The following is a 27688-nucleotide window of genomic DNA, read 5'->3' as shown; positions in this document are numbered from 1 at the left end:
TCTCGGGCGCAAAAAAAATCCATTTACTAAATGACAGATCAAATGCCTGATTTTAGGAAAGAAAAAAGGTTTCCAGAAGTTTCCAAATAATCTTTAATTAATAATTAAGATTTAATAAAAACGTCGATCTTTAAGTACTTGACAAATCAAATAAACTGATTCAACGCAGATCAAGTCGGCCATTAAGCTTAGAGGAAAGTTGAACAGTTCACGGAATTAAAAGAACAGAGCCATTTGCGCGTTTCACTTCTAAGAATTACTTTTATCATAAAATTAATATCATCAAACTTCCTAACATCTATTTATATACTAGCTGTCGGCCGCGACTCTGTCCGCGCGGAATTAAAAATAAACAAAATCAGTATATATCCTCTTCCAGACCATATTCTACATCTACATCTGTTCTTAAGATTTCTGACAAACATCCTTCCAAACATTCGCATTATTATATTAGTAACAGTATTTAAATAAAACATTTGTACATGAGTGAAACACTGATATCTTCCTTCTTTTTCTATGATCGATGGACTATTATCACTGTTGTCTATGACTAGAGCTAAATAAAATTACAATGAATTTATATGGACGGTATTTTAGATATTTTTAATACGCTTGGGAATCAAAAAAATACAACCAAAGATCTTTTATCGAATCTTATCAATATTATAAATACGAATGTTTGGATGGATGAATGTTTGTTTGTAGGTATCCTAAGAATAGCGGAACGTAATCTGTAAGAACACATAATCTACTAATTAAGTTTTTTTTTCCGCGCGGATAGAGTCGCGGGCAACAGATAGTACTAAACATATGTCTATACTGAAAATAAATGTAACTAACTTTTACATATTGTATTTGTATTTTCTAAGCAATATTTTTTATAATAGAAAGGGGCATACGAGTAGCGGGAACACCAAGCTGTTCAATGACGCCCATGGACATCAGCATTACCAGAGGAACCGCAGATGCGTTGCCAGCCTTTGAGATGGTGGTATAGTAAAATATCAATCTCTGGAGATACCTATTCTATATTCAAATGAAACTCAACAAGTTAAACGATGAAAATTAAACGGTCTTTGTCTCGTACAATGACCCTGAATCTTTGTTTAATTTAATTACAATATCTATGACACTACCACAACTATTTATATGAAAACTTCAATATTGGATTCAGACATTTTTTATATTTTATTATATATACTTTAATATCTTTTTAAACGGGTCTATTTTTATTTATCTAGCCGATGTTTATTTTAAACAAATTTTATTGTGTTCATGACATTGTTCTGTTTACATTTTATTTTTTAATTATTTTCATAAGTATATCAAGAGCGTCTATAGCTCAGAGGTTGCAGCACTTAACTTGTAAGGCAGGTCTTAGGTTAGATTTTGGCCGCGAAAGAGAGCGAAAGCGTGCCCGTGGTCCCGTCCTGATGGGTTGGAGGAACAGAGGGATTTAGTGGGTATGCCTCCGCTATGGAGGAGAATCCCACATAACTACCGCGTCCCCCCCGGGGCGCGGAGTATGCATAAAGCATTCCCCTCAGAAAAAAAAGGTCTTAGGTTCAAATCCCGCTATGTACCGAAAATGCCTAAGGTGTGTTGCGGAGGTTTTGCGACAACACATGGAGGTCCGTTCTCTGCCTACACTAAATGGAATTACAGGCATGATTTGTGTGTATTTTAATATTATATATTTGTAAGTTATGTATATAATAGATATTTTATACTTTTGCCCCTTTAAATTATTAAACATTAAAACGTTCTGCGAAAACCTACCTTTTCCTTTGATCGCTTTACGCATTCCTGAGTTTTCTTCTTTTTTTATTCAGCAAAGAAGTGTAAAAAAGTTACAGCTTTAATCCTTTCCCTTGATTTAAAAGTCTATTTTGTTTTAATGTAATAATTTTACCAAGTATTTTTAATTACTTATTTATTCAAGAAGATCCTTTGGTCTTTTATAAAATACTAGCGGTTCCCCGCGACTCCCTAAGCGCGGTATAAAAAAACTTAATGTAGCCTATGTATTCTTATAGACTATGTTAGATCTATACAACCGTTCTTTAGCCTTCAAACAAACATCCATCGATACATCCATCCATCCAAATATTCGCATTTATAATATTAGTAAAATATAACATCAGGTCGTGTCAAATGACAAAAATTAATTTGTCATAATTAATAAACTTGTACAGACAGAAGAAAAATCACAATAATAATGCAGTCAAAACAAAACAAAAGGTTGGCTCAAATAAGATTGTCTACAAAGATAAGTCGGATTTCAGCAGTCAATACGAGACGGTATTATGTGCCTAACGATGTACATATGTCTTTGGCGTAACATTGTATTATTTTCTTTACTACGAAAACAAAAACATAAAGTATTTGGCAAATAACACTTAATGAAAAGATTTAATTACATTTACTTTGAAGTCTATACTTTGAAATTAAGCTTTACATTGGAAAGTGTTTTTTTCTTTGAATATAGTAAAAGAAAATTAATTATTAAGTATAACTTAGAAAAAAAATCAAAGATCTTACTAATATTATAAATGTGTATGTTTAGATGGATGGATGGATGTTTATTTGATGGTATCTCGAGAATGGTTGTATGGATCTCACAGAAATTTGCACAGATGTAGAACATTGTCTGGAAGATCACATAGCCTACTTATGAAGTATTTTTCAAATCCGCGCAGAGTTGCGGGCGACTGCTAGTCTTACATAAATATCTCGTTAAAATTCTACAAAGACCATTTGATTCAATAGCATTCCAAGTTCCAGGTTGTTAATGAGACAGTTAATTATCAAGAAATAACTCCAGTATTGCCACGGCGTCAGAAAAGTTTGTAGGGAGCCTTAACTTGTTTATGGAAGAATTGTACTGCTACGCCCAACAACAATAAATATAAAGTGTCTTTACGACTTTGTTGCCAACCGGCAACCACAAGGTTAAGTATTAAATTTACGGAATGTTTATTGATAACATTTCTTTGGTGGCCTTCCTTTATAGAATTTTCTTATAACAATATTTAAATAACCACTGAGTCTAATACTTTTACCGAAACTTAAATAACTGTTTTTGTTTAATAAACTCCATCTTTCTATTTAAGTATAGATTTTCAAGTAATACATCTTCACTTTAAACATAATTTGTCACGTCGTAACTCATAGTTTTTAGTCAAAGACGTCTGACCATGAATGTCTATTGTCTAGTACGAAAAAAAATGGTTTTTCTTAATCATTTCAAGAATGAGGCAGACATATGTTATTTTATTTATTACATTTTTACACAAGCTACAATTCTACTGATATAATGTAAACCTACTTAATAAAAAATAATTAAAAAACAAGGCGTTTAAATAAAAACAAAAACGATTCGAATAAAAAAAAACACAACGCCGCGAGCTCACTTTGCAGCATAAACAAACTTTGATGTGAATCGCGCTTTAACAACAATGAATTGCGCTTGTTTCCGTGTAACTTCCGTATCACCTTTGATTTTTTGCCCGAGTGACATGGGTAATTTCACGAGAATATAGTATACGTTTTAATTTGTAACCACTGTTAGCCTATAGCTATACCAATTTTGAAGTTTAAAGTATTCAAATATTCTACGCTGGGCTATTGATCACCCGGAGTACTTAGTTAATTTATTATTAGTTTCAAAAAACGTGCCGAAGTTATTAAACGACAACGGTCTTCTGATATATCAAAGCTTTTTTACGAAACCACGTAGTATTGGGGACCTTTCCTCAGAGGAAGTCTCAGGGTTCATATACAACATACTTTGCCATACGTTAACGTAGCAAAAGCCTGAATCCGCCAATGATATGAACCATATGAAAATATATAGCCTTGTTGAGTTGAATTTATCTTCAATGGAGCGATTAAGATGCTATACGCATGCGCTACATCCGCCGCTTCCGTTTGATCTTGACCCGCCGGCGCCGGGTCACGACCAGGTCCCGCGCAGCCTCCGACCTTGTACCATCCGGTGTGCTTCTATAAATACATGCGAGCAAATAGCTGATCATTGCAAATGTATATTCAATTTTATATGTTATTTTTTTTAACTATATGTTAATGAAATCTTGTATATTATATATAGTATTATAAAAACGGTAATAACGAAGACATACTGTATAAGAACAATACGTAAAAATACAGATTCAAAAGTGATTATTATACTATTATTACATTGGTTAAATTTTACTTTTAAAATCTGTCCCTTCACAATTGATTTATAAAATTTACAACGTCTATTGTAAATGAAAATGATATAAAAACTTTTGAAGCATTTTGTCTCTCTTAAATTAATGAATGTAAACATGAATAATTGAATAAGTAAATCATATTCGACGAATCATTAAATCTACGTTAACTTCTCGTAAACCAATACTTTATGAGCCATTTCCATACATTGTCATATTCTGGGATTACAATTCATCCGTCAGCATTTGCCGCAGTATATTTATTAACGATTCATTTAAATTCTCGATAAATGTTAATTTCGTTTCCATTTGAAGTACATTAAAGTTTTATTATTAAATAAACATATTTCAAATTGTTTTCTGTGAAATGAAGCATCAAATGGAAATAATATTTGTTTGTATGTTCTGTATATTTGTTGAGTTTGTGTTTTACTAAACTTATTTTGTAATAGAAATTGTTTAGAATATGTTTTGTAAAATTAATTTAATTTATATTTGATAGGCGCACAATCTATTACCACTGAGATAAAAACACGATTGCCGAATATGTTTGTACAAATTTTATAAAAAAACAAAACACTTTAAAATCTCGTAGACCCGCGTAGCGTAGGCGTAGTCATGAATTGTTTCCCTTGAACGATAAAAAAGTAATTTACCTACAAATGTCTAGACTAGGAAGATAAATTTCCAGAAGATATTGTTTCTTTACGCAATATTTTATTTCATATTTCGTTTCCTATTCAAAGAATATTTTTCTTTATTTTGTACCAACATTTATATTAAATATTTTTGCGTCGCTTTCTTTGTGCGTCAATTACTTGAGAACTATTTGAAAATCATGAATTAAGGTCATGTCTTCTTCAATAAAACGTATGCTTTCTCTGTCACTTATTGCCAAACAACAAACGCATAATCTACTATGTATATATAGGAAAAGATATATTGGATTTAATTATTATATACTTACAAAGAAACTTTTCTGTATAAAAATACCGATAATCATTTTCCATCTAAATAGTTTAAAAATCAATCTTTTACTTAATAAACAAACAAAGTAATCTAAATACCGTTTAAAAACAATATTACTCTGGCCGTAGAGGGCTATCCTGTTGCTACGGCAGCCGCGCCCCCGCTTTCGTGGAATCTACGATATGATATCGAATAATTTTCACTACAGCGTGAAATATAACGCCCTTGGTTCAGCCACAAACAGACGGCGATTCGAATTAGGTAATAAATCTCAATATCAAGGAGTGCTATCTAGACAATTAGTTGTATTTAGGGAGATTACTGAATTTATATTGGGTAATGAATATCTATGTGCAGTAAAAATAATAAGCTAGAATTAAAAAAAAATCACACGGAGATTTTGTGCTACAGTGGCCAAAACAATTTGGAAGCCATGTAATAAAAATAATGCTATCCTTATTTTCGATAGTATCCTACGAGTATATATAAAATTTTCGTATCACAATGTTAGTTACCGTCCTACTCCGAAATGGTTTGACAGATTGTTATGAATTTTTTACACATATTCAGTAAGTCTGGAAATCGGCTACTAGCTATTTTTTAGTACAGCGAAAAAGTGAATAAAAAATTTATACTGTCAGTTTCCACTGGCGAAACATGTGTAAATAAACATATTTTCTTCTGTATATTTGAGAAGAACAGAGTAAATTGATTACGAAACGATTTTATTCCTGCATAAATATAAATTCATGTTTAATAACCCTTAATGAAATCCTCAAAGCATTCGTCTGTAAAATCTATATAAAATAACTCAATAATTAGATCAGAATTCTACGGCGGTGGAAAAATCGTTCAACTGTAAAAGAGTCTTATTTTTTCCGTTCGCTTAGTAACAAAATATTAATTTTGTTCGTCAATCGAGAAAAATTTACTTTAAATTTTGCTCAAATTAAAAAGGTCGTAACGGTCGTCCTTAATTTTTATTTAATTATAATTTATGTAACTTTAAATATCTTATTAATACATCTTTTAGTAAAATAACTCGCAACTTAAAAAAACATTCCACAGAAATACTTTTTTTAACTTAATACATTTAACAGGACGAATTTTATTGTTTGGGTTTCACATTAAAATTACTTTCATGTAATGCCACTAAAACGTAGTACATTTATACAAAAATCTAAAAAAAACAAAACTCATATACAAACTCAAAATAAAAAGAAAATACAAATAGATGTAAGATTACTTGCTTATGTTTATTAAATAAGCCATTTTCATCCGGAAAAAAACATAAAGCCGTAATATTTCCGGGACTGCGTAACTCCTAGCATAATGCTTACCGTCACGAAGTTAAAGAGAATTTACATTGTTAGCCCTCGAAATGAGGCTACCAAAGACTGCCAATTAAGAGACCGAATTGTCGTAGTACTGAATCAGACGGAAAAATTTCAGTGACTATTTCTAACTTGCTTGTTTACAAAAGGAAAATTTTGTCGTGATTTACATAACTGGATCTAAACTATATCAAATAAACACTTTAATAAATAATTTGAATAGCTAAAAAATAGCTTGTCAAAATGTAAAATAACTGTCATAATCATCCTAAAGTAACACAAGACAGTCTAAGATTTCAGTTAAAAAAAATAGATTACGATTAACTAAATTTTTTATTAAGTTTAAAAATATTTATTTTGCAATAATAAAAGAACATCCTGTAATCTTTCATAAGCATTTTAATATTAAAAGTATTTACTGTTCAGTTATTAAAAGTTTAATATTATAAATGGTGTTTTAAAATTTGATATATCCAGTATTTCAAACATTAACTGTATTTAATAACTGTAGCTGAACGCGAAACATGAAACTAAACGGTAAAATATAAAATATTGATAATATTCCGGCCATGAGTCTGACTACAGACCTTGTCCAGTGTGTAATTATCCGCGCCACCCTGTGAAGCGGACAAGCTGCACAATTTATAAACGAAAATATTATCCGTCAACCACAATATTTTATTTTATAAATTAATAATAATAATAGCAAATGATTCTTTCGCCTTCAAGACAGAGTCAGAGTTCTAGTAGTATAAAAGCTTTTTAAATTTATAAACAGTCTTCAAATATCACCAATAAAAAATAAACTTGATAAATATGCCCATAACTTGTATTCGGTCTTAAATAAAAAAAATCTAGTTTTTTTTTTATGAGAAAAGAAATTACAATTTCCTATCGAGTTACTGTTTATTATATTGTATATCCTAAAATATGTGACCACTATAACAAGTGTGTAATTTTAATGTGTTTATTTAATTTGATGTGAATAAACCTAGGTTTCAATAATTTTTGCACCATTATTTCTTTAATGTGCTCAGTGAATTTCATCGGAGCGAAACGATACCCAAACTCATAATAAAATTATGCTTTTTAAACCTTTTGAAAAATTTAACAATAAAAACCTTTAATAAAAATCATAAACCAATAAAAGTGAAAATATTAAATAATGCTACTGAATTTTGAAAATCGTGGAAAAAATACACATTTTCTGAAGAAAAAAATTAAATAAACGCAAAAAAAACGGAAAAATAATTTAATTTCAATATATAAACCGCGTTAATTTAATGTAATTTATTTAAAAAAAAGTTGTTGATCTTTAATTGTTATATTGTTAACTTACCTTCAGCTGCACGCGTATCTCTCGAGTCGTCGACGATCAACAGGTGGGGTCTGGGCCGCTCGAGCTCGAGCTCGGCTGCACTGTTATCAACTCGCGGGACGCCCATCGCGGCCGGCGGTCTGCGCGCGAATGATCCGCCCGTACACTCCAGTCTACACCGTAGACGCTCAGGTGCTACCGTAGCACTGCTACATCGCGCTACGCAGCTACGTCGGCTACAACTCGCTACAAGGATAAAGCTTAGGCTATATAATATAGTTAAAATTCATTTCTTTTTCATAACTAAACAGTAAGGAAATAATTATTAAAGTGCCTGCATAACTTGAATACATAATCAACATTTTTAAAAAGAAAAAGAACTTTCCACGTTATGAAAACCATAAAGGTGCCAACGATATTGTATACGTGCATAATCAATCGGTTCAATAGAAAATTCCATTAGATCGATCGATCGAAACACCCGTCGAAAATGTTTTCAAAAACTATATATTATGGTAATGTAATTTGTATCATTGTAAATAATGGTATGTATATTTGCATTATGTTTGGCTAAATTTACTTACGTACAATTTATATCATCATTTATTTGCATTAGAAACTTGAAAGGTTACGTTTGAAGTGTAAGTTGGTAGTGTCGTAATTAATGTTAGTATGCATCGTGTAGACAACTGTTTGTACACAAGTGTACATTTAGCATTGCTTACTTTGTGCTAATTAAACATGAATTTAATATCATTACATTTGTATAAATTACCTCAGGGTGATAACGTTGTATTATTTTAACTGATAGAAATAAAGTTGTAATTTGCCAACAAAAGGGATAAATTCAAAATTTCTAATTGTAAATAAGTAATAAAGAGGAAATATCCTTAAATATTTTTTGTCTGTTATAACTACTTTCCCCATAACATTAATACTGTCGTACTTACGGTGGGTTTTTTAGCCCAAAATCTCCCTTTTCATGTATTGTCATTTCTGTTTTGTCAAACATAATGACAGGGATGACGATATTTTTTATACAGTGTTTTTGTTATTAGAAACCAATACATAAGTTCATGAATTTAATGGCTATACTTAAAGTTTTTTCAAGAATTACTCCATGCTCCTTATCATTGATATCTTGGTTTATATCTACACTAACGGGATCACTGATGAATTAGCATCTCTGAGTGGCGCAATAAGATCAAATCAGCAACTCTATATGTCATTTTAGAGACAGTATTTTGTACTTTAGCTTAAACTTTAGCTTAGACAGGCGTGAAGTGGAAGCTATTCCGCGTTTCGTCTGATGAGTGTGTGTCCCGGAGGCCAAAATTAGTCCTCTTTCCCTTCCCACCCGTTTTCTTATAAGGATAGGATAGGAAGTGGAAGTGGATTTTCCGGATGAAAGGATCCATGGAAAGGGAAAATATTTTCTTTCTGTGTATCCTCTCCTCCGTCGATTAAAGGTAGGCAACGTATATGCAATTGCGTATCTCTATGGGCAACGGTCACTTCGCTATTTCAGCGACTTCAGGTGGCCGTTCGCTCGTTTGCCACCTTATGATATAAAAAAAAAGATTTTACAACTCGTAGTAAAGATTAATAGCATTATCGATAGAACTGCTACGCATTGTTTCACAAAAGTTGATTTGTAATGAAAAGTATTTTACAAAATGCCGACGATTAGTAATCCCTTTTTAAACAATTGAATTAAATTCTCTAACAAGAACTGCAATTTCATTTTAATCTTTGTTTACTTTATCTTTGCTTAGCTCTGCAGTAGAACAAAGGCAATCAATAAGACTTCTTACATTTCTAATTCTTATTCAAGAATACTTTAAAATTTTAAATCGCTAAGATTATCTGGTTCTTACAAAACCAATAATAGGAATTATTTAAATTAGTAGCAATTTTCTATTATTTTTTTTTATTAAATACTAGCTGCCGCCCGCGACTCCGTCCGCGCCGAATTTTAAAAAAGCTTAATAAGAAGTCTACGACCTGTACATTTATGCCAAATATCAAAGAGATCCATACAGCTTGCAAACAACCATCCATCTATCCATCCATCCAAACATTCGCATTTATAATATTAGTAAGATTAATAGGCAAATATTCTTGGAACGTAGTAAATTAAAGTATGTACATTAAGACGTAAGTACGTTCAAAAGCAGACTTTAGAGCACATCAGTACATTACAATAGTAATTAAGTGCTTGTTTATTTAATTTATATAAAATATAACAATTTCATACATAACGTAGCTATTTAAACAATAAAGTCTACCAAAGTCGTAGCAGCTAAGTGTTACGTAACTTAACTGTAAAAAGCACATCGACCTACGAAGTAAACCTTTATCGTATAAAAGAATGGTGTATTGGAAAACACTGGACCGTAATAAAACATGCGTATGGCGAGAAGTTATTCTTGTGGCTAAAAGCTTTAATGAGTCGCTTCATAAAATAAACATTTCACAACATTTGCTCGCAAATAAGGGGGTTATTGCACTTAGTATGTTAACCTTTATAATATACATATATAAAGTACTGGCTGTTGCCCGCGACTTCGTACATATGAAATTTAATAAAAACTTAATCAATAACCTATGTGTTCTTATAGGCTACGTCTATTCCAAATTTTAGTGAGATCTATGCAGCCGCTCTAAAGGTATCTTCTAACAAACATCAATCCATTAAAAACATTCGAATATATGATATTATTAAGATAATAAGATATAGTTTAAATTATTTGTCATGAAAACCGCCAACCGATTAACTAAAAATATATATCATTTCAAATATCTTGGCGGCTGGCCTTGAGCTGCGTGGTGCGCAGTCGCGTTCCCCCGAATACCATAACGCTCCACAATTCTTAATGGTATTCTGTGCAACAACTCGTACGTTGTTCTGAGCTGCCAAGATAATTGCCAATATCAATACCCTTTATGCTAAGTGTTCATGATAGCGTTCATTGTATAAAACCGAATGATATTTTTGAAAATTATTCGTCAAAAACAAAGGTTTCAATTTTAATAGACATTTATTTTACATTTAACAAAATCATATTGACATTATATTAGAAGATTGTTCAAAAGTTCTATATAGAGACCTTCTATAAAAAAAGTTTTGTCGTCTAACAATACAAACTTAGATTGAGCAACTCGATTAATAATAGAATCAATTTTTCCGATCTGATACTTTGAGGGAAGTCGCATCGATTGATTACTTTCATATACTTTCTAGACCATTTTTATATTGTATAGTACCACTTATTATTGTTAGATTTAGTTGATTATGGCCTATTCACTTAGGGTAGGCTTCGAGCCCCTCAGTGAAGTATAGTAACCTGATGATGATGACGATTATTAGATGTAATGTGATGATATGAGCCTCAAAAACTAATGGTGCACTATACACCACAACGGAGAAATGGGACTTTAAGTCATGTGAGGACCACTTATACTATTAACTGGATTAGGGAAGGGTTCCTACTTACGTACTAAGAGATTAGCAGTTTACTTTCTAATAAATACGATTAACAATCATTATCATCATCATTGTCACTATACTGTATGCACTGAGTGGCTCAGAGCCTACCCTATGTTAGGGGTGAGTAGGCTATAGCTACACTGGCGCAGTGCGGGTTAGTTGACTTCACACATAACTTTAATTTCTACTCATCATCATCATCAGCTCACTATACGTCCCCACCGAGGGGCTCGGAGCCTACCCTAAGTTAAGCGTGATTAGGCCATAGTCAACCACGCTAGCCAAATGCGGGTTGGTTGACTTCACACATATCTTTGAATTACTTCTCAGATATGTGCAAGGTTGCATCACGATGTTTTCCTTCACCGTAAGAACGTCGGATAAATGTACATATGTAAATCGAAAATCGAAAAACACATTGGTACATGGCGGGATTCGAACCCAGGACCTGCAGATTGCAAGTCAAGTGCTTGACCACTGAGCCACCGATGCTCTCATTATTTTCATATGTAGACTTACATATGTATATATTTATTAAATCGAAGGTTACATATAGGTGCTTATTTATTTCAAGGATAGTTCGATCGTCGCCGTCTCTACTCCCCGTTACATATCATATTGTCCAAGTTCTATTAAAGTTATTGGAGCAGAATAAGAAATATTTATTGTATAATATACAGCGTCGTTTGGAAAAGATTAATAATCCTACTAATATTATAAATGTGAATGTTTTATGGATAGATGGATGGATGTTTGTTTGAAGGTATCTCCAGAACAGCTACACGAATCTTGCTGAAACTTGGTATAGATGTATAAAATAGTCTGGAAGGACACATAGCCTACTACTACTATTATTAAGTTATTTTTTATTCTGCGTGGACGGAGTTGCGGTCTACAGCTAGTTTTTACTTAATCAGAATTCTGTGTGAAATAATTAAAGAGATTTTACAAAATCAGCGAATTAAAAATAATAAGTCATGAGTAAGAATTTCATCCAAATTATCTTCTTAAATAAACCAGATAATGTAATATATTTGAAAAAGTTACAATCTTTTATATACTGAATAATTTTGACATGTTTAAACCCTTAATTTGTTAATGATGATAAAAGACTTTCTTCATTTATTTTTCGGTACGTCATGTTCAAACATCTAGATAATGCATTTAGTTAAAAAAAATACATTAAAACCTATTTTTAGACGAAGATAATTTAAAAGTTATGACTCATCTTTAAAATAGATCTTACTAATATAAATCCTAATGTTTAGATGGATGGATGTTAAAAAGTATCTCCCAAACATGCATGTACCTGGATGAAATTTGGCGTATGGGTAGAGCATAATCTGAAAGAACACATAGGCTACTAATTAAGTTTTTTTTTTAATTCCGCGCGAACGGAATCGCGAGCGACAGCTAGCACCACATAATTGAACTCTTAACCGAGCGTTAAGTAAAAAAAGTAAGTCGAAAATTTATTTATAAGTTAAGTTTTGTGACCAATATTTTCAATTCAATTGAACATTTATAATGGGGTTACATTTAAAGATTGTACAAAACGTTTTATTCTTTAATTTGCTATTTAATAAACATTGTTGCTGATCGAAATAACAGTGTTTGTATGTGACTTTCAAACCTTTAAAGGTTAGTTTAACGAAGTATCATTATCGAGTAATGTGATCGCGTACAATAAATTTTTCATTTAATTATTTCGGTACTTACCATTTTGTGAAGCTTGCTGTTGTCCGCAACTTCGAAGCTTAAAGGTCTAGTTGATTCGTCACTCTTTTTTTGTTAGCAATCACCTGGAAAAAGATGGCATTAGAGATTAGTAATTAACTCGTTTACTTGACAGAAATGCACAGAAATAATTTCTTGTTTCGTTTTATACCAATGGGGTTACATTTATCATACAATAATTTCAAAGACAAAAGTTTAATTCAATTGTTTTTGTAAAAGATTGCCCTTTATAACTTGGGAGGTCGTTAACCTTATACAAAAGGCGTGGCGACAGTGTTTTGACAAAACACGATTTATCTTCAATCCAATGTGTTGTATCTGTGATCATTAGTAAACAGGGCGTTGGACTTAGATAAAGAAGGGAAATGTATAAAAGTATTCAAAAGTCCAATAATATATATATAAAAAAAAAGTTTTTGGTTCACGTAATTAGTGAGTCGAGACAAAGACCATCAACACAATATGGCGGATGAAAACATGTTTAAAAAAACATAAATATACAAAATATACCTCATCAAATCAAAAAGCATTTGACTTGACTTGACTTAAAGTCCTATGTCCCCGTAATGGGACAGAGGGCGTCCACAGTGCTCTGCCAGTTCGCGTTATCTTGGGCTCTGCGTTTAGTCTCGGGGCCATGTCAGCCCGATGGCCTGATTTATCAAAAATCATTAACATCTGATAATTTATGTTTAGAATTTGACAATATTTAATTTCTCTATAACATATTTGCTTTTAATATTCTGTGTTAATAAGAAAAAAAAAATAAGAACGTCCATTTCATAAAGAAAACTTTATTAAGCACTGAACATCACACCGGGCATCTAATAGACTAAGATGAAATACTTCGTATTCCAGACTCAAATTCTTTAGACACGAAACGCCTTAGAACGAATTTTATTTATTTTTTTACTATAACGAAATATCTACAATAGATAGTTGAATGACCTATGATCCAAAGAAAACCTTGAAATGATAATTATTAAAATTTACTATGGCAACATTTTATTATTATTGAAATTAATAATTTTTACCTACAATAAAATTCTTCCTTCTATAAAGATTTATTTCTTATTTGATTTAATAAATGGACAAAAGTCTTAACAACATAACAGTGGTAGAGCCCGCTTTAACATCTTCGCACGAATTGTCCCGGCTCGCCCGGTGAAATACCACGACCACACAGAAGACAGGCGTCAAGTGGAAGCAATTCCGCGTTTTGTCTGATGAGTGTCCGTCCCGGAGGCCTAATTTAGTTCTCTTTCACTTTCCACCCTTTTTCTAATAAGGAAAGGATGGGACTTTCCGGATGAGAGGATGCATGGAAAGGGAAAATATTTTCTTTCTGTGCATCCTCTCCTCCATCGATTAAAGGTAGGCAACGTATATGCAACTGCGTATGTCTATGGGCAACGGTCACTTCGCTACATCAGCGATTTAAGGTGTCCGCTCGTTTGCCGCCTTATATTATAAAAAAATGAAGACTGTCTGCGGAGTACCATGTAACAAGAATCTCCAGTGTATTCGAGTTTGAAACAAGTCTTCTACGTATTTATAAAGAAGAAAATTACTTATTTGATTAAAATATAGCCATTGTATAATTTACCTTTTACCTTTTATATTAGAGTTCAGATTACTTTGATATTTACTGAGGTAACGATGCGTAATAAAATTGAATACGTACATTACGCGGAAATACAATACCATTTCTAAATAAAATCGATTCCTATCATACGCTAATTGATTTCTGATATCTGATTTATATCAATGTCAATGTCTCGCCCTTTTTACTTCAGCTCAATCACCTTTACAATTTATTACCCGGCTAGCCTTTCAACGTATGCCAATACGATCCAATCATTCGTAAGAGATTGAAAACGATTCTTCATTGTCAACAAATACGTTCATTTTCTTCCATGTATTTCAGAATATCTTGAGACTTATAAAGGTAAGATTAAATTGACTTAAGGTTAAATTAAGGGCAAACGAGTAACGAGAACAAAGAGATGATCAACGCCCATGGACTTCCACAACACTGCGAACGCATCTGCGTTGCCAACCTTTTAAAAAGAGTTACACTCGCTTCTTGACAGACCCTAATTTACTAACGTACATATACGTTAAGTCCATACTATTGCCTTGATTTTTCATTAATACATCCAAAGTCTTCAATCAAAACCGTGATAAAGTATTAACAGACTGTTCGATAACAAACTAGAAACAAAAAAAATCTTTTCTCTCCTTTTTAATTACTGCAATTTTTATTACTAGAAACCAACCCATTGTAAGAATTAGAAAATTTAATAACTTTTTGTTGTGCGATGTCTTACTGTGGGTAGCTAAGACTTTTAAAACAAATTGTGTCTGTTTTGTCAAAGATGGCAGGGATGGCAATATATTTTATACAGAGAATTTGTTTTCAGAAACCAACGGTTACTATTATCTACAACAATAATGACACAATTATGTATAACATAAGTGTAATTACATAGGTAAAAAGGTAGAAAGCGATATTTATGATGTATAAGTAACGTATAACTTAAGATCCCACGCGCGTGACCCGTTTCGCGTTACACCCACGTATTAAGTTTTTAGGTTAGGTTTACCCCGCGGCGGCCACGTATCTCTAACCTAAACGCTTTCCTTGTTTGTCCCTATTGACTGACCCCAAATTTACTATCTAAAATTAGTTACGTTCAGTTTATCACAGATAATGTTAAAGAATTACTCAAACTAAAAAAATAACAATTGAATGACGATGATCTGACTAGTACTAAGCTAAGCACTTCTTAAAGTAGTCGATTAATACCGTTAATTAATTAATTAGTCGTTTGTTGTGGAATGGTCTGTCCTCGGCGGTATTTCCAAACCGCTACGACTTAAGATCTTTCAAGAACCGAACGTATCCCCATGTCAAATGCCAGCAACGCATCTGTCTTTCTTCTGTTATTGCTGATGTCCATGGGCGTTGATGAACACATTATTCTGCTCGTTTGAAAGAGAAGTGAGTTCTTATAAATAAACGTATATGCGAAATTTACAGATTCAGTGTTTTTTTTGTACTCATAATTTCTTTGTTTGGACCAGTTTTATAACTAGGGTGACATAATTCAATGATGTGTTGATGTTTATTTAATTTTTTATAACTTTGAACATGTCAGAAGAGGAATTGCATCTCCAATATATTGTTCTATTAAGCGGCTCCTCGCAGATTTCATTGACGTTAACATATTGAGTTTAGTTTGCAACAAGATGGTTTCTCGCAGATGAGTTATAGCATATATATTTTATTAGTATTAACAATTCAAATACTAAACTGGCGTGTAACTCATTTAGTTTAAGATAATTTATATTCGAAACTGGCTGTTGGCCGCGACTCCTTCGGCGTGGTGTTTAAAAATAAACTTAATAAGTAGCCAACATGTTCTTCAAGACTATTGTCTATGTATTTTTTTAGAGAGGAATGCTTTATGCATACTCCGTGCCCCAGAGGGGTGTGTCACGGTAGTTATGTGGGATTCTCATCCAGATGGGAAGCATACCCACTAAACCCCTCTATTCCTCCTACGCATGATGGCGGAAAGTCACGGGCACGCTTTCGCTTTCGTCCGCAACTCCACCTGCTATAGTCTATGTCTGTGTCAAGTTTCATCAAGATCCATTAAACCGTTCCGGAGATACCTTCTAAAAAATATCCATCCATCAATCTAAACTTTCGCATCTATATATTATATATAAAAGAAAGTCGTGTTAGTTACACTTTTTATAACTCAAGAACGGCTTTACCGATATGGCTCAAAATTGGTGAGGAGGTAGCTTAGAGCCAGAAGACGGACATAGGATACTATAATATTTATTCATTTTTTTTCGAATTTATGCCTTAAAGAGCTGCTTTTTATTTAACTTATCTATATATTAAGTTTTTTTATATATCCTCACGGACGGAGTCGCGGCCGATAGCCAGTTCATACTATAAGTAAGATTATTACTTACAATAAATAAAAAAAAACTGCTACAGTATTCCTGAATATTAACATTCATACTATGGTTAAAAATACATTATTCTTTCTAATATTTGTTAAATATTTTATTAATTAAGAAAAAATATTTAAAATAATCTTACAGCTAGATTACTGAGAAATTAATTAATCATTATAAATGGGATTAGTATTTCGAAATTTTCTAACAGAATATTTCTTTTTCGTCTCTTTTATATATAAATTAATTAAATGTACTTTTGCCGTTTTGTATTATTGTATTCAAATCTGCTTATTTATACAATAAAAATAAACTTAAGTAACTTACTAAATAGTAACTTAAAGGGGATTATAGAGTCGCATAATTTTTTTTTTCAAGTTTTATAATTCAAAAATTTTCAATGTCAAGAATTCATCATGAAAGATATCAAGGGGCTTTCAGTTGTAAAGCTCTCCTCTTTGTATGACTTTGTATGCATGACTGGACAATAGCTTAAAAGCTTTAATACTGTCGGAAATTCCAAATGTATATACGTAAAAATTAAATAAATAAAATTTTATGTCAAAATACATTTCTACATCACCGATTGCACTTATATCATTATTATATATATTTTATATCATAGATACATAACCAATTTATGTACATACTTACATAAACGTCTCTAATCTAAAAAAAAAATTGTCAAAGTATTTTTAACTATAAAAAAAAAATACTATAAATGCAAGTAAGTTAAAAATTATATTATACATACACTAAGTAATATTCCAACACTTAAGTTTTAATTCTAAGCTGCAGCTAAAAGTGCAAAGACTTTGTCTCTAAAGATGACACTTCTAGCAATGCCACTGCAAGACATTTGTTATTTGCGAAACTTTTTAAAGCATTCTTTCTCAAAGAACGTTTCATGTTCGTTGGAGCGATAAAAGCACTTTCTAACATATCATTTGTTTTTTTTTTCATTTGTTTATATTTAGCCAATAATTGAATATTTTCTTTTTATGTTTATGTTAAGACAAGCTGTTAGCTACGACTCCGTCCGCACGGAACTAAAAAAAAACTTAAAAGTAGCCTTTGTATTTTTTCTAACTATGTTCTACAGCTGTACAAAATTTCATCAGGATCAGTTGAGCCGTTTCGGATATACCTTGAAGCAAACATATGTACATCCATCCATCAAAACTTTCGCATTTATAATATTAGTAAGATTAATCATTAAGTAAAATTAATATTTGGGATGCTTTTTTAAGTGCCCTACGAAGTTTTAGATTTTGAATCTTCCACAAAAAAAAACCTATTTAAATCGGAAGGATTTGGAAACGTATACTTTCTTCTTATCATGCTAATATTATAAATACAAAAGTTTAGGTAGGATGAGAACTTGAGGAAATTTGGGAACAAAGACATACTACAAACTGGAATAACGCATAATTAGTAAACAACTCTAACTCCGCTTTTTTAATTTCACAAAGTAAAAATCGCGAGCGACATCTAGTACACACCGAGGTCTGGTTAATATTATTTATATGTGTAATCTAATAACGTACTTACGTAGCATGTTTATCTTGACCTTGAAAAGAAAGTAATGTCTACGAGTCATAACGAGGTAGTGGGTCAGTGGAGGTTTTATAACGCACTCACGACAGCCATAAACCGCTCCTCATATCACCTAGAGGATTGAGATCAGAGCCTTATAAAGTGAGCCATAAAGCCTCGGCTTTCATATACACAACGTTTAAATAAATCTTGTTTATTATTAGCATGTGTACTTGTTTTATTGTCTTGATACCTAGATGTTAATGGTGGACATAGGGACAATTTGAAAGCATAGAAATTATCAGTAAAACTTTAACTTAGTACCTCGTATTTGTACATCATTATCAGCTCACTATACTTCCCTACTGAGGGGCTCGGATCCTCTCTTAAATCAGGGGTAAACTAGGCCTAACAACCACCGTAGTCTAGTGCGGGTTCACTTCACACTTATCTTTGAATTTTTCTCAGATTTGTGTAGGTTTCACGATGTTTTCCTTCACCTTAAAAACGTAAGAATAAATGTACATATGTAAAGCGAAAATCACATTGGTACATGGCGGGATTCGAACCCAGGACCTTCAGATTTCAAATCAAGTGCTTAATCCCTGAGCCACCGATCCTCAAGTTCTACGACTGAGATAAATACTTTGAAAACATGTGAAAATTCGTTGATTAGTTATTTTTTAACACGGAATCGTTTAAATATATGATTAATTAATTGGTTATTCTAACTTTATTGTATCTTTTTCTAAGGCGAAATCGTCATTTATTATCAAAATAAACTTTATGCGTACGTCGTTTACTAGCCATAATTAAATTCTCAGTTCCCTTCCAATTCGGCAACAAACTTTGTGAATTCAAGACGTGCCTTCTCTGATGTTTTCCGACTCTTCACAGTAAAATGTAATTATCTGTACACAAATAAAAGTTTACGAGTAAAATACATAAAGTTTAATTACGTTACAATTCGTTAAGTGACTTATTTTACTTCAGACGAAATGAGTACTATCTTTGAAGGCGTAGGCGTTACGTAGCAAAGCGTAGGCGTTAAGATAATTTCGAACATCAATTTAAAAGTAATGAAATCGTATCGATCGAGATTTGTATAATTAATTCAGAAACATTTTAATCTATCATGGTATACAAGCCAACGAAAGGTAGCCATACACGAACTTATTTAAATAATCTTACTAATATTATAAATACGAATGTTTGGATGTACGGATTTTTGTTATGGGGTATTTTCATAACGGCTGTATGTATATCAGAAATTGGACATAGATGTAGAACATAGTATGGAAGAAATAGGCTACTAATTCAGTTTTGTTAATTCCGCGCGGTCGGAGTCGCGGTCGGCCGCTAGTAGTAAAATAAATCTGATACCAATCCATCTGATATTCATTAAATCTGTAACTTAAAATGTTTTTATATTCGATACAATCTCGACACTTATATATGTAACAAAAGAAACTAATCTTCGATATATCAAAGATAACAGTAATTATGTTGACCTGAGGAAAGCTTGCGGTAAATTGGAAATGATTGATAGCGGATAGTTTCTACGGTGCGCTGAGCACAATAACTCTTCACGTGATTTACCGATCTTTGAGATATTTTAAAATGAACTTAACTTTTTTGAAGTTTCCACTGTCGAAAAACTTATACAAAAACATTTGGGAATAAGAAGGAATTTTAATCTGTTCTAAAATTACAGAAGTTACTTGACTTTCAAGGTCATAAATAGCATACAAACATGCAGTAGGTTTTCATTGTGGCTCTTAATACATATTTTGTTAACGTATTAATACATATTTAGCTCTTTGTTTTACTAAAAAAAAGGATATCTTATTATTATAATATTATATTATAAACGCGAAAGTTTAGATGTATGGTCGAATGGCTTAATGGATGTTTGTTAGAAGGTATCTCAAGAACGGCTGCATGGATCTCGTAGATATTTGACATTGATAATGAACATAACCTGGAATAAAACATAGGCTACTATTTAACTTTTTTTAGAGCCAGTGTATAAATACAAGTCTTAGAACACTTGGGAGCGCTAAGGTTAGATATTTCGATATTCATTTTTTTTCGGTTACTAATCTATTGATGTCTGTAAAATGAACGAATATCTTTCGTTTAATTATTTGTACGTAAAACTTTATTAAAGTTCAAACCACGTTAAGTGATTTTTAATTAAAAGCGTTCATTTTAATTAACACCGACAAAGAATCTACGTGATAACGACTTTACATTTGAAATTTCCAACAAACAGCAAGGAGGCGCTGGCGTACTCACTGTCAGCTTATGATTTATTACAGGTAATAATTGTTAATATTGTATCCGTTATCGTTTTATTACACAATTAGAGAGTTGATGATGAAATTAGGAATGATAAAACGTAGCTAGAAAACTGATAGTAGCGTCGTTAGGGTAGGGAGAGATAAAGACGACCGCGGCGCCTATGCCACACTAAAAAGCCCTATCTTTGGAAGATTTCCCCCGACACCAAAAAAGGAGCATTTAAAAATCACGCCCATGCTATAACCGGCCCCGAAAACTATGGTATTCTTAGGATCCCAAATAAGAACATGAAGTACACACGTTAAATGATTTTTTTGCTTGCACTATGACATACATATTTAGTATGTTCTACTCATACTTTTAACATTATTTCTGCTTTGCCCTTGCAACGCTTTTCAGCTGGTATTTCATAAAAATAAATTAATCTTTAATACCAAAAACGTGTAGATATTTTTATGACAGCCCCACAAAACAATAGCGATTATCTCGGCGGCGTTTAAATAGATATTTTATACGTATAAATAAAATTGGAGTGTCTTTATGTAATATAAAAAAATATTTTTGTACACATGTTGTATTGAGCTGTAGCAAAAAAGAAAATTTCAAAATTATCGTCTGTCTGTCCGGAAGGCAGCGTTTCTTGTGGGTAAACTCTAGTACGTCTGGACCGTTTTTGATGTGATTTCGACGGGAAGGTAGCTAACATGCACGCGGGAATTGCATAGGAGGCTTTTTTTAAAAATTATACGCTGACGAAGTCGCGAGCGAACGCTAGTTTATAAATACAACAAAGACGTTTCGCCGTATCCCTAATCCATGTTCTCGAAAACGGCTAATGACGTTGTTCAACAGACGTAAGGACAGACAACTTAATCTCTACATTTAAAGGCTCCAAGCTTTTCTTTTCTTATGAAGTCACTATATAATTCGGTTCTTTATAAAAGATGTCGTGGAAATTATCAGTCCGCTTGTTTTGAGACTTATTTATGATAAGTTTATGATTATACTAACTGTCGCCAGCGACACTGTCCGCGTGGAGTTAAAAAACTTAATAATTAGTCTGTGTTCTTCCAGACTACGTTCTACATCTATACCAAATTTTAGCGAGATCCGTTCAGCCGTTTCGGAGATACCTTCAAACATCCATCTATCCATCCATTCATCTAAACATTGGCATTTATATTTTTTTTATAACAGAAGGGGGCAAACGAGCAGCGGGAACACCGAGGTGTTCAACGACGCCCATGGACATCAGCGGTACCAGAAGAACCGCAGATGCGTTGCCGGCCGCTGAGATGGTGATACGCTCGTTTCTTGAAGGACCCTAAGTCGTAGCGGTTTGGAGGACCACCGACTAATATTAGTAGGAAGTACGATGGGATGACAAATATATTTATAGTAATTTTATACATCTAAGAAAACTTACTAACGACATGTTTTCTTTTCGATCACAAGTTGAAATAAAAATTACATCACTGAACATTCACAATCCATACACATTTACAAAATACACGTGGAAACGCACCTTAAGTTAGTACAAAAAAGTCTTGGTTTATACAAATATAAAGGTGATATTTCCACTGCCGATTCAAACATTTTAACATTATCCAGATAATCCGGAGATTTATAAAAAGTACTTCCAAAGGTTAATCCTTCTGTGAATTAAAAGTTCAGATGCGATTATTTTACCATAAATTTACATCACAATGTCAAAAAGTTAAAAGTTTCAACAGAATAAGCTGATCAAAAGCTTACGAAATATTGTTAATATAAAAATGAAAGGATTACAAGAGATAATTATTCAGACTATTCCATTACAACTTGTCTGTTGCCTTTTTATTTTTTTCTATTGAAATAAAAAGATATTAGTAAAGTGAGAAAGATTACACGAATGAAATACAGGTTAGAAAGACAGCTAATGGAACGGCAATATTCATTTTTTTATATCATACGGTGGCAAACGAGCGAGCGGCCTGAAATCGCTGAAATAACGAAGTGAGCGTTGCCCATAGACATACGCAATTGCATATGCGTTGCCTACCTTAAATCGACGGAGGAGAGGATGCACAGAAAGAAAATATTTTCCCTTTCCATGCATCCTCTCATCCGGAAAGAACACTTCCACTTCCCATCTATTCCTTATAAGAAAAAGGGTTGGAAGGTAAAGATGACTAAATTATGCCTCCGGGACACACATTCATCAGACGAAACGCGGAATTGCTTCCACTTGACGCCTGTCCTCTGTGTGGTCGTGGTATTTCACCGGGCGAGCCGGGACAATTCGTGCGAAGATGTTAAAGCGGGCTCTACCACTGTTAAATGTATTGATTTCTGCTAATATTGTATTGATTTTAAATAAAATATCCTACGTCGAAATAATAGGTTACTTTAACTTCAATAGAATGTTAAACAATTGTAGAGATTGCAACATCATATTCATAAATAACATAACCTTAATTTTTAAAAACCAAAAAACTTGAATGACAGGCTCTAATAGATTAAACAGCGCCATCTATTGTCTGCATATTAAAATAACATTTTAAAATCTTCAATTGAAATTAAACCGATTCAGTAGTTTATGTTCTAGTCACAATGGAATTTACAAACCCATATACATAAAAACAAACTTACATACGCTTGCAAAACATTACCCTAATTGTCAGACGGGGAAAGCCTTTATCTTTTAAGGTCATATAAGAATAACATTTAGATTGAATCAGTTAATCAAATAAAGGAATAATAGAATTACAAATTCGATGACCGTACTAAACCCTGACTAGATTACTAGATAATTAGGCTCTTAGTATAAACTTAATCCGAGGAGGCGGTTCGTGCAAACACTATATCTCATTTAACACATGATCGCCTTGTTAAGTACCAATCTTAGTAATAATATTATCACGAGTTCGCTAACATTGAGTCTAATAAATATATTGAGGTCAATTCCTAAAAGTTTGCTTAGATATTTAGTGTAACTTATAACCGCTACATATAACTAATAACAGTGGAATAAGACTTTATAGTCGGTATCATCGTCATTAGCTCACTATACGTCCCCACTAAGGGACTCGAATCCTCAAATAAAGGGTGAATAGGCCATAGTCAACTACACTCGCCAATTGCAGGTTACTTGACTTTACATATATCTTTAAATTGCATCGCAGTTATGTGCAGATTGCATCACGATGTTTTCCTTCACCGTAAGAACATCGGATAACTTTACAAGGACATTAGTCGGTATGATCTTTAGTAATTACGTTACGTTCTGTACCTATACGTTACCGTGTGTTTCAATTGCCCAAAGGTGAATACAAAAACATATTATTGTTCTTGTTATTTTAAATGATTGATGAAGAATGAAAACATGTTTTTATAAGTGTTTCGGTAGTGAAAATTTTTTTACGCGTTTGAAGTGATACCCAGACGACAAAAATGTCGTGAATGGACAATATGTTTTCAAAATGAATTTAACAAATTTTCAAATTCAATATTTTCCCACGGCACTCAAAGCGCTTTATAAAAGAAAATATTTTCATAACAAATATCTATTCACTTGGGCAAATGTTTTTTTGTGACCCTCAATCAAACACGAGATGACAGATATTAATTTGTCGTCCCGCGGTGTGAAATGCGAAAATTGATTCACTGTGAATGACCGTCATGTTTTTTGAGACAAAATAAAAAGATCCACTCAAAAAATATCGACGATATATTTGTTTTATGTTATGTTATTAAGCTTTTTCGTTACTTTGTTTTTAGGGTTCCGTACCTCATAGAAAAAAACGGAACCCTTATAGGATCACTTTGTCGTCCGTCCGTCTGTCTGTTAAGACACTTTTTTGCAGTTACACTGCGAATTAAACATGTTATTAATGCTCGCATATTACCTATGAGATTTTCATCCTTTCCCAACTTCAAAGTTTTTTTTACATACTACGTATTGGAACTATCGCAAAAACATTTTTAATTACCTGTCTTAGCTTTGTAAGTAATATAGTTTTAATATTACGGAATCTCTAGCAAAGAGACTACGAAATGGCTTATTTAAAAGCCAGACTGGTGCAGTTAGTAATAAGCTTTGATCAAAGGAATTCACTCTGAAAGGACGGCGGACGGGGAAAGTCGTTATCAGTTATTGATTTATAATACCAACCCGACGAAACAGCTTACGATTGAGAATATTCCAGTTTCATTATTTATACTATATTAAATATTGTTTTAAAAGGTCGCAGGTAAATAGATAAATAATGAAATTATAATAACATAAAACTTTGAGAAAAAATTCAATAATTTTACACAAAATTAATTCATTGATGACAAATTCAAATATTGTTTACACTATTAATGGTATACTAGCAGTCGCATGCGACTCTGTTCGCACGGCATTACTACAAAAATTACTCAATTAGTAACCTATTTGTTCTTCCAGACTGTGATCTACATCTATTCCAAATTTCAGCAAGATCCGTGCAGCTGTTCAGGATACCTTTAAACAAAGATCCATCCATCCTTTCACCCTCACATCTATCTAAACATTCGCATTTATAATATTAGTATAAAGTAAGATGTAAATATTCTACGTATACAGTCTTGTCAATAGAAATATGTTAAAATATTAAAAATCAAAAAAATATGTAAGGGAACTTTTCCAATTTCACATATAGTTAATAATAATATTCAATTTAAGTCAGATTCATGATATGAATCGATGGGATTGTATGTTTGATTACTTAACTACATTATTGTAACTTAACATCAACTTTTTCTTAGTTAACATGCAACCAAATATTTGAGTTATGTTCTAAAATAAGTCTACTTTGTATAAATTTTTAGTACGAAATTATATGTAGGTACTTACATATTAATGTTTCTAAGCGCCGCTGCGATAAATCCTTTCTAGCGAAGAAATTTCCACCTTGAAATTAAGAGATTCAATCTTCGGTAAGATCTTCATTGTAATAACAATTGTAAAATTATAATTGTAACTTATTATTGAGAGAGATAATTCAACAGTAATACTTTGAACTTGACTGTGACAGTTGTTACCGTACAGGAAGTTCGGAATGAAATCATAGCGCTCTGATTGGTGCTCCGAGTCACGTGATATTTTCAGCAGCATGTAACAAAAATAACTCAATAATTTATCTTTTATATTTAATATTTAAATATTTTATAAATAACTAGCCCACACTGTCCACGCGAAAAAAAGCCTTAATTAATAACCTATGTGTTCTTGGAGACACTTCTGATATCCATCCATCCATTCAAACATTCGCATCTTATAAATGCGAATGTGAATGGATATTATTATAGTATGACAGGCAAAGGAAGATATATGGATTACGTAAAAGCTGACATGATCAGGGGAATGATGACTGATATGACGGAAAACAGATTTATTAGGACGAAAAGTTGTAATGTGGTGGCTAACCTTATGCGAGTGGGAAAAAGAGAGGGAGATAATCATCCAATAGGGGTTTGAATAAAATAGGTTTTAGAAACTATTTTTTTTTTGTTACTTTACGTTGGATGGATTTTCGATTTGTTTTTTCACCAAAATTGCCTTTTCACCAGCTTAGTATCTTGGAAGTCCTTCGTAATATATTAAGAAAACAATTAAAAAGGAGACAAATAAAAGAACATTAAATATTTACATATATCAATTTATTATCTTATTAAATTAAATCCTAGAATCAGTGTCAATTAATATGGATATTTCCATACACAAAAATCTTATATTCTAATACTAATTCTATTAAATCTATTTTAGATAAACTCGAGTGAAAATTTCAAGAAATAGAGGACTCAGAAGTACATTAAATCTAGAACTAAATTCAATTTTGGAGAAGAAAATTCCGTGAATAGAACACGTGGGTGAAATTATTAATTTATATATCATCCAAGAATCCACAAAAATCTTAATTTCTACATTGTCCACTCACTTAAATTTTAAATAGTATTTATTGCATTACAAATATAGCACTAAAACTTCACAATGTAGTGTTACAAAAAAACTATTTTAAATCGAAAAAAAAAATTACAAATGTCTACATAAATCGAGCAAATAATCTGTTAAATTAACAAACCATATTTTTACAACCTGTTGTCTTTGGACCTCTTAGGATAATGAAATAATAAAATAAATAAAAAAAATCAGTTACATGCTTTATTTTTCACCAGTGATTTTAAAGATAATTTTTGATACAATTATTAAAGGAAACCTTTTTAGTTACAATGAATATTGAGTACAGAAATACATAAAAACTGCAATGGAGAAAGTGCTTCACTTTAGTACCAAGAATAATGGTACAAGTAAATCATAATTCTTTAAATATTGTTAACATAACTTATTATATATGTGGTCAGATTCAAACACGGAATCATCACAATGTTCAATGTCAATACCGCGACTCCTTGCCAGCCACTATTATCACTATCCACTGCCAAAATCTTAAAATAACTAAGATCATTTTAATTTTGTCTCTGTATGAAGTTGGAAAATCTCCGATTTAAAATCTACAGCTTTAATAAGGCAAGATTTTTGTATTTTAGCAATTCTTCAGTTATCTTTGATGCACATTAAATTTTGTATAGCGTCGGTTGTAGTATCGCGGCGTACGTAGGTGTACCGCTAGTGGATGGTTGAATGGAAGCCAAACATATTGATTTGGATATGGTCGATGCGTCATTAACATTGCCTGATGGAGTCTCAGACGATGTTGGTACATGGCGGTGGTGGTCACAATGGCGGTGGTGGTCACATTGACCGTGGTGGTCACAATGGCCATGGTGGGAGCAGTGGCAGTGG

General features: G+C 32.3%; 1 protein-coding gene across 2 annotated transcripts in view; it reads right to left on the bottom strand.

Annotated features, from left to right (window-relative positions):
- Positions 1 to 13115, bottom strand: part of LOC106120649 (synaptotagmin-10) — a 44983-nt gene extending 31868 nt beyond the window's left edge. For both annotated transcript variants that reach the window (XM_013316015.1, XM_013316016.1), the window contains exons 1-2: positions 13045 to 13115; positions 7857 to 8081 (exon numbers count right to left, since the gene is read on the bottom strand). In XM_013316015.1, coding sequence (XP_013171469.1) covers positions 7857 to 7962 — 106 coding nt within the window. In that variant the 5' untranslated portion in view covers positions 7963 to 8081; positions 13045 to 13115. The remainder of the gene's footprint in view (positions 1 to 7856; positions 8082 to 13044) is intronic.
- Between the last annotated feature and the right edge of the window lie 14573 nt (positions 13116 to 27688).

The sequence above is a fragment of the Papilio xuthus genome, unplaced genomic scaffold (genome assembly GCF_000836235.2).
Source record: "Papilio xuthus unplaced genomic scaffold, Pxut_1.1 DF826949.1, whole genome shotgun sequence".
Lineage (NCBI taxonomy): Eukaryota > Metazoa > Arthropoda > Insecta > Lepidoptera > Papilionidae > Papilio > Papilio xuthus.
The sequence above is the reverse complement of the archived record's forward strand: the minus strand, read 5'-3'. Positions and strand labels throughout refer to the sequence as shown.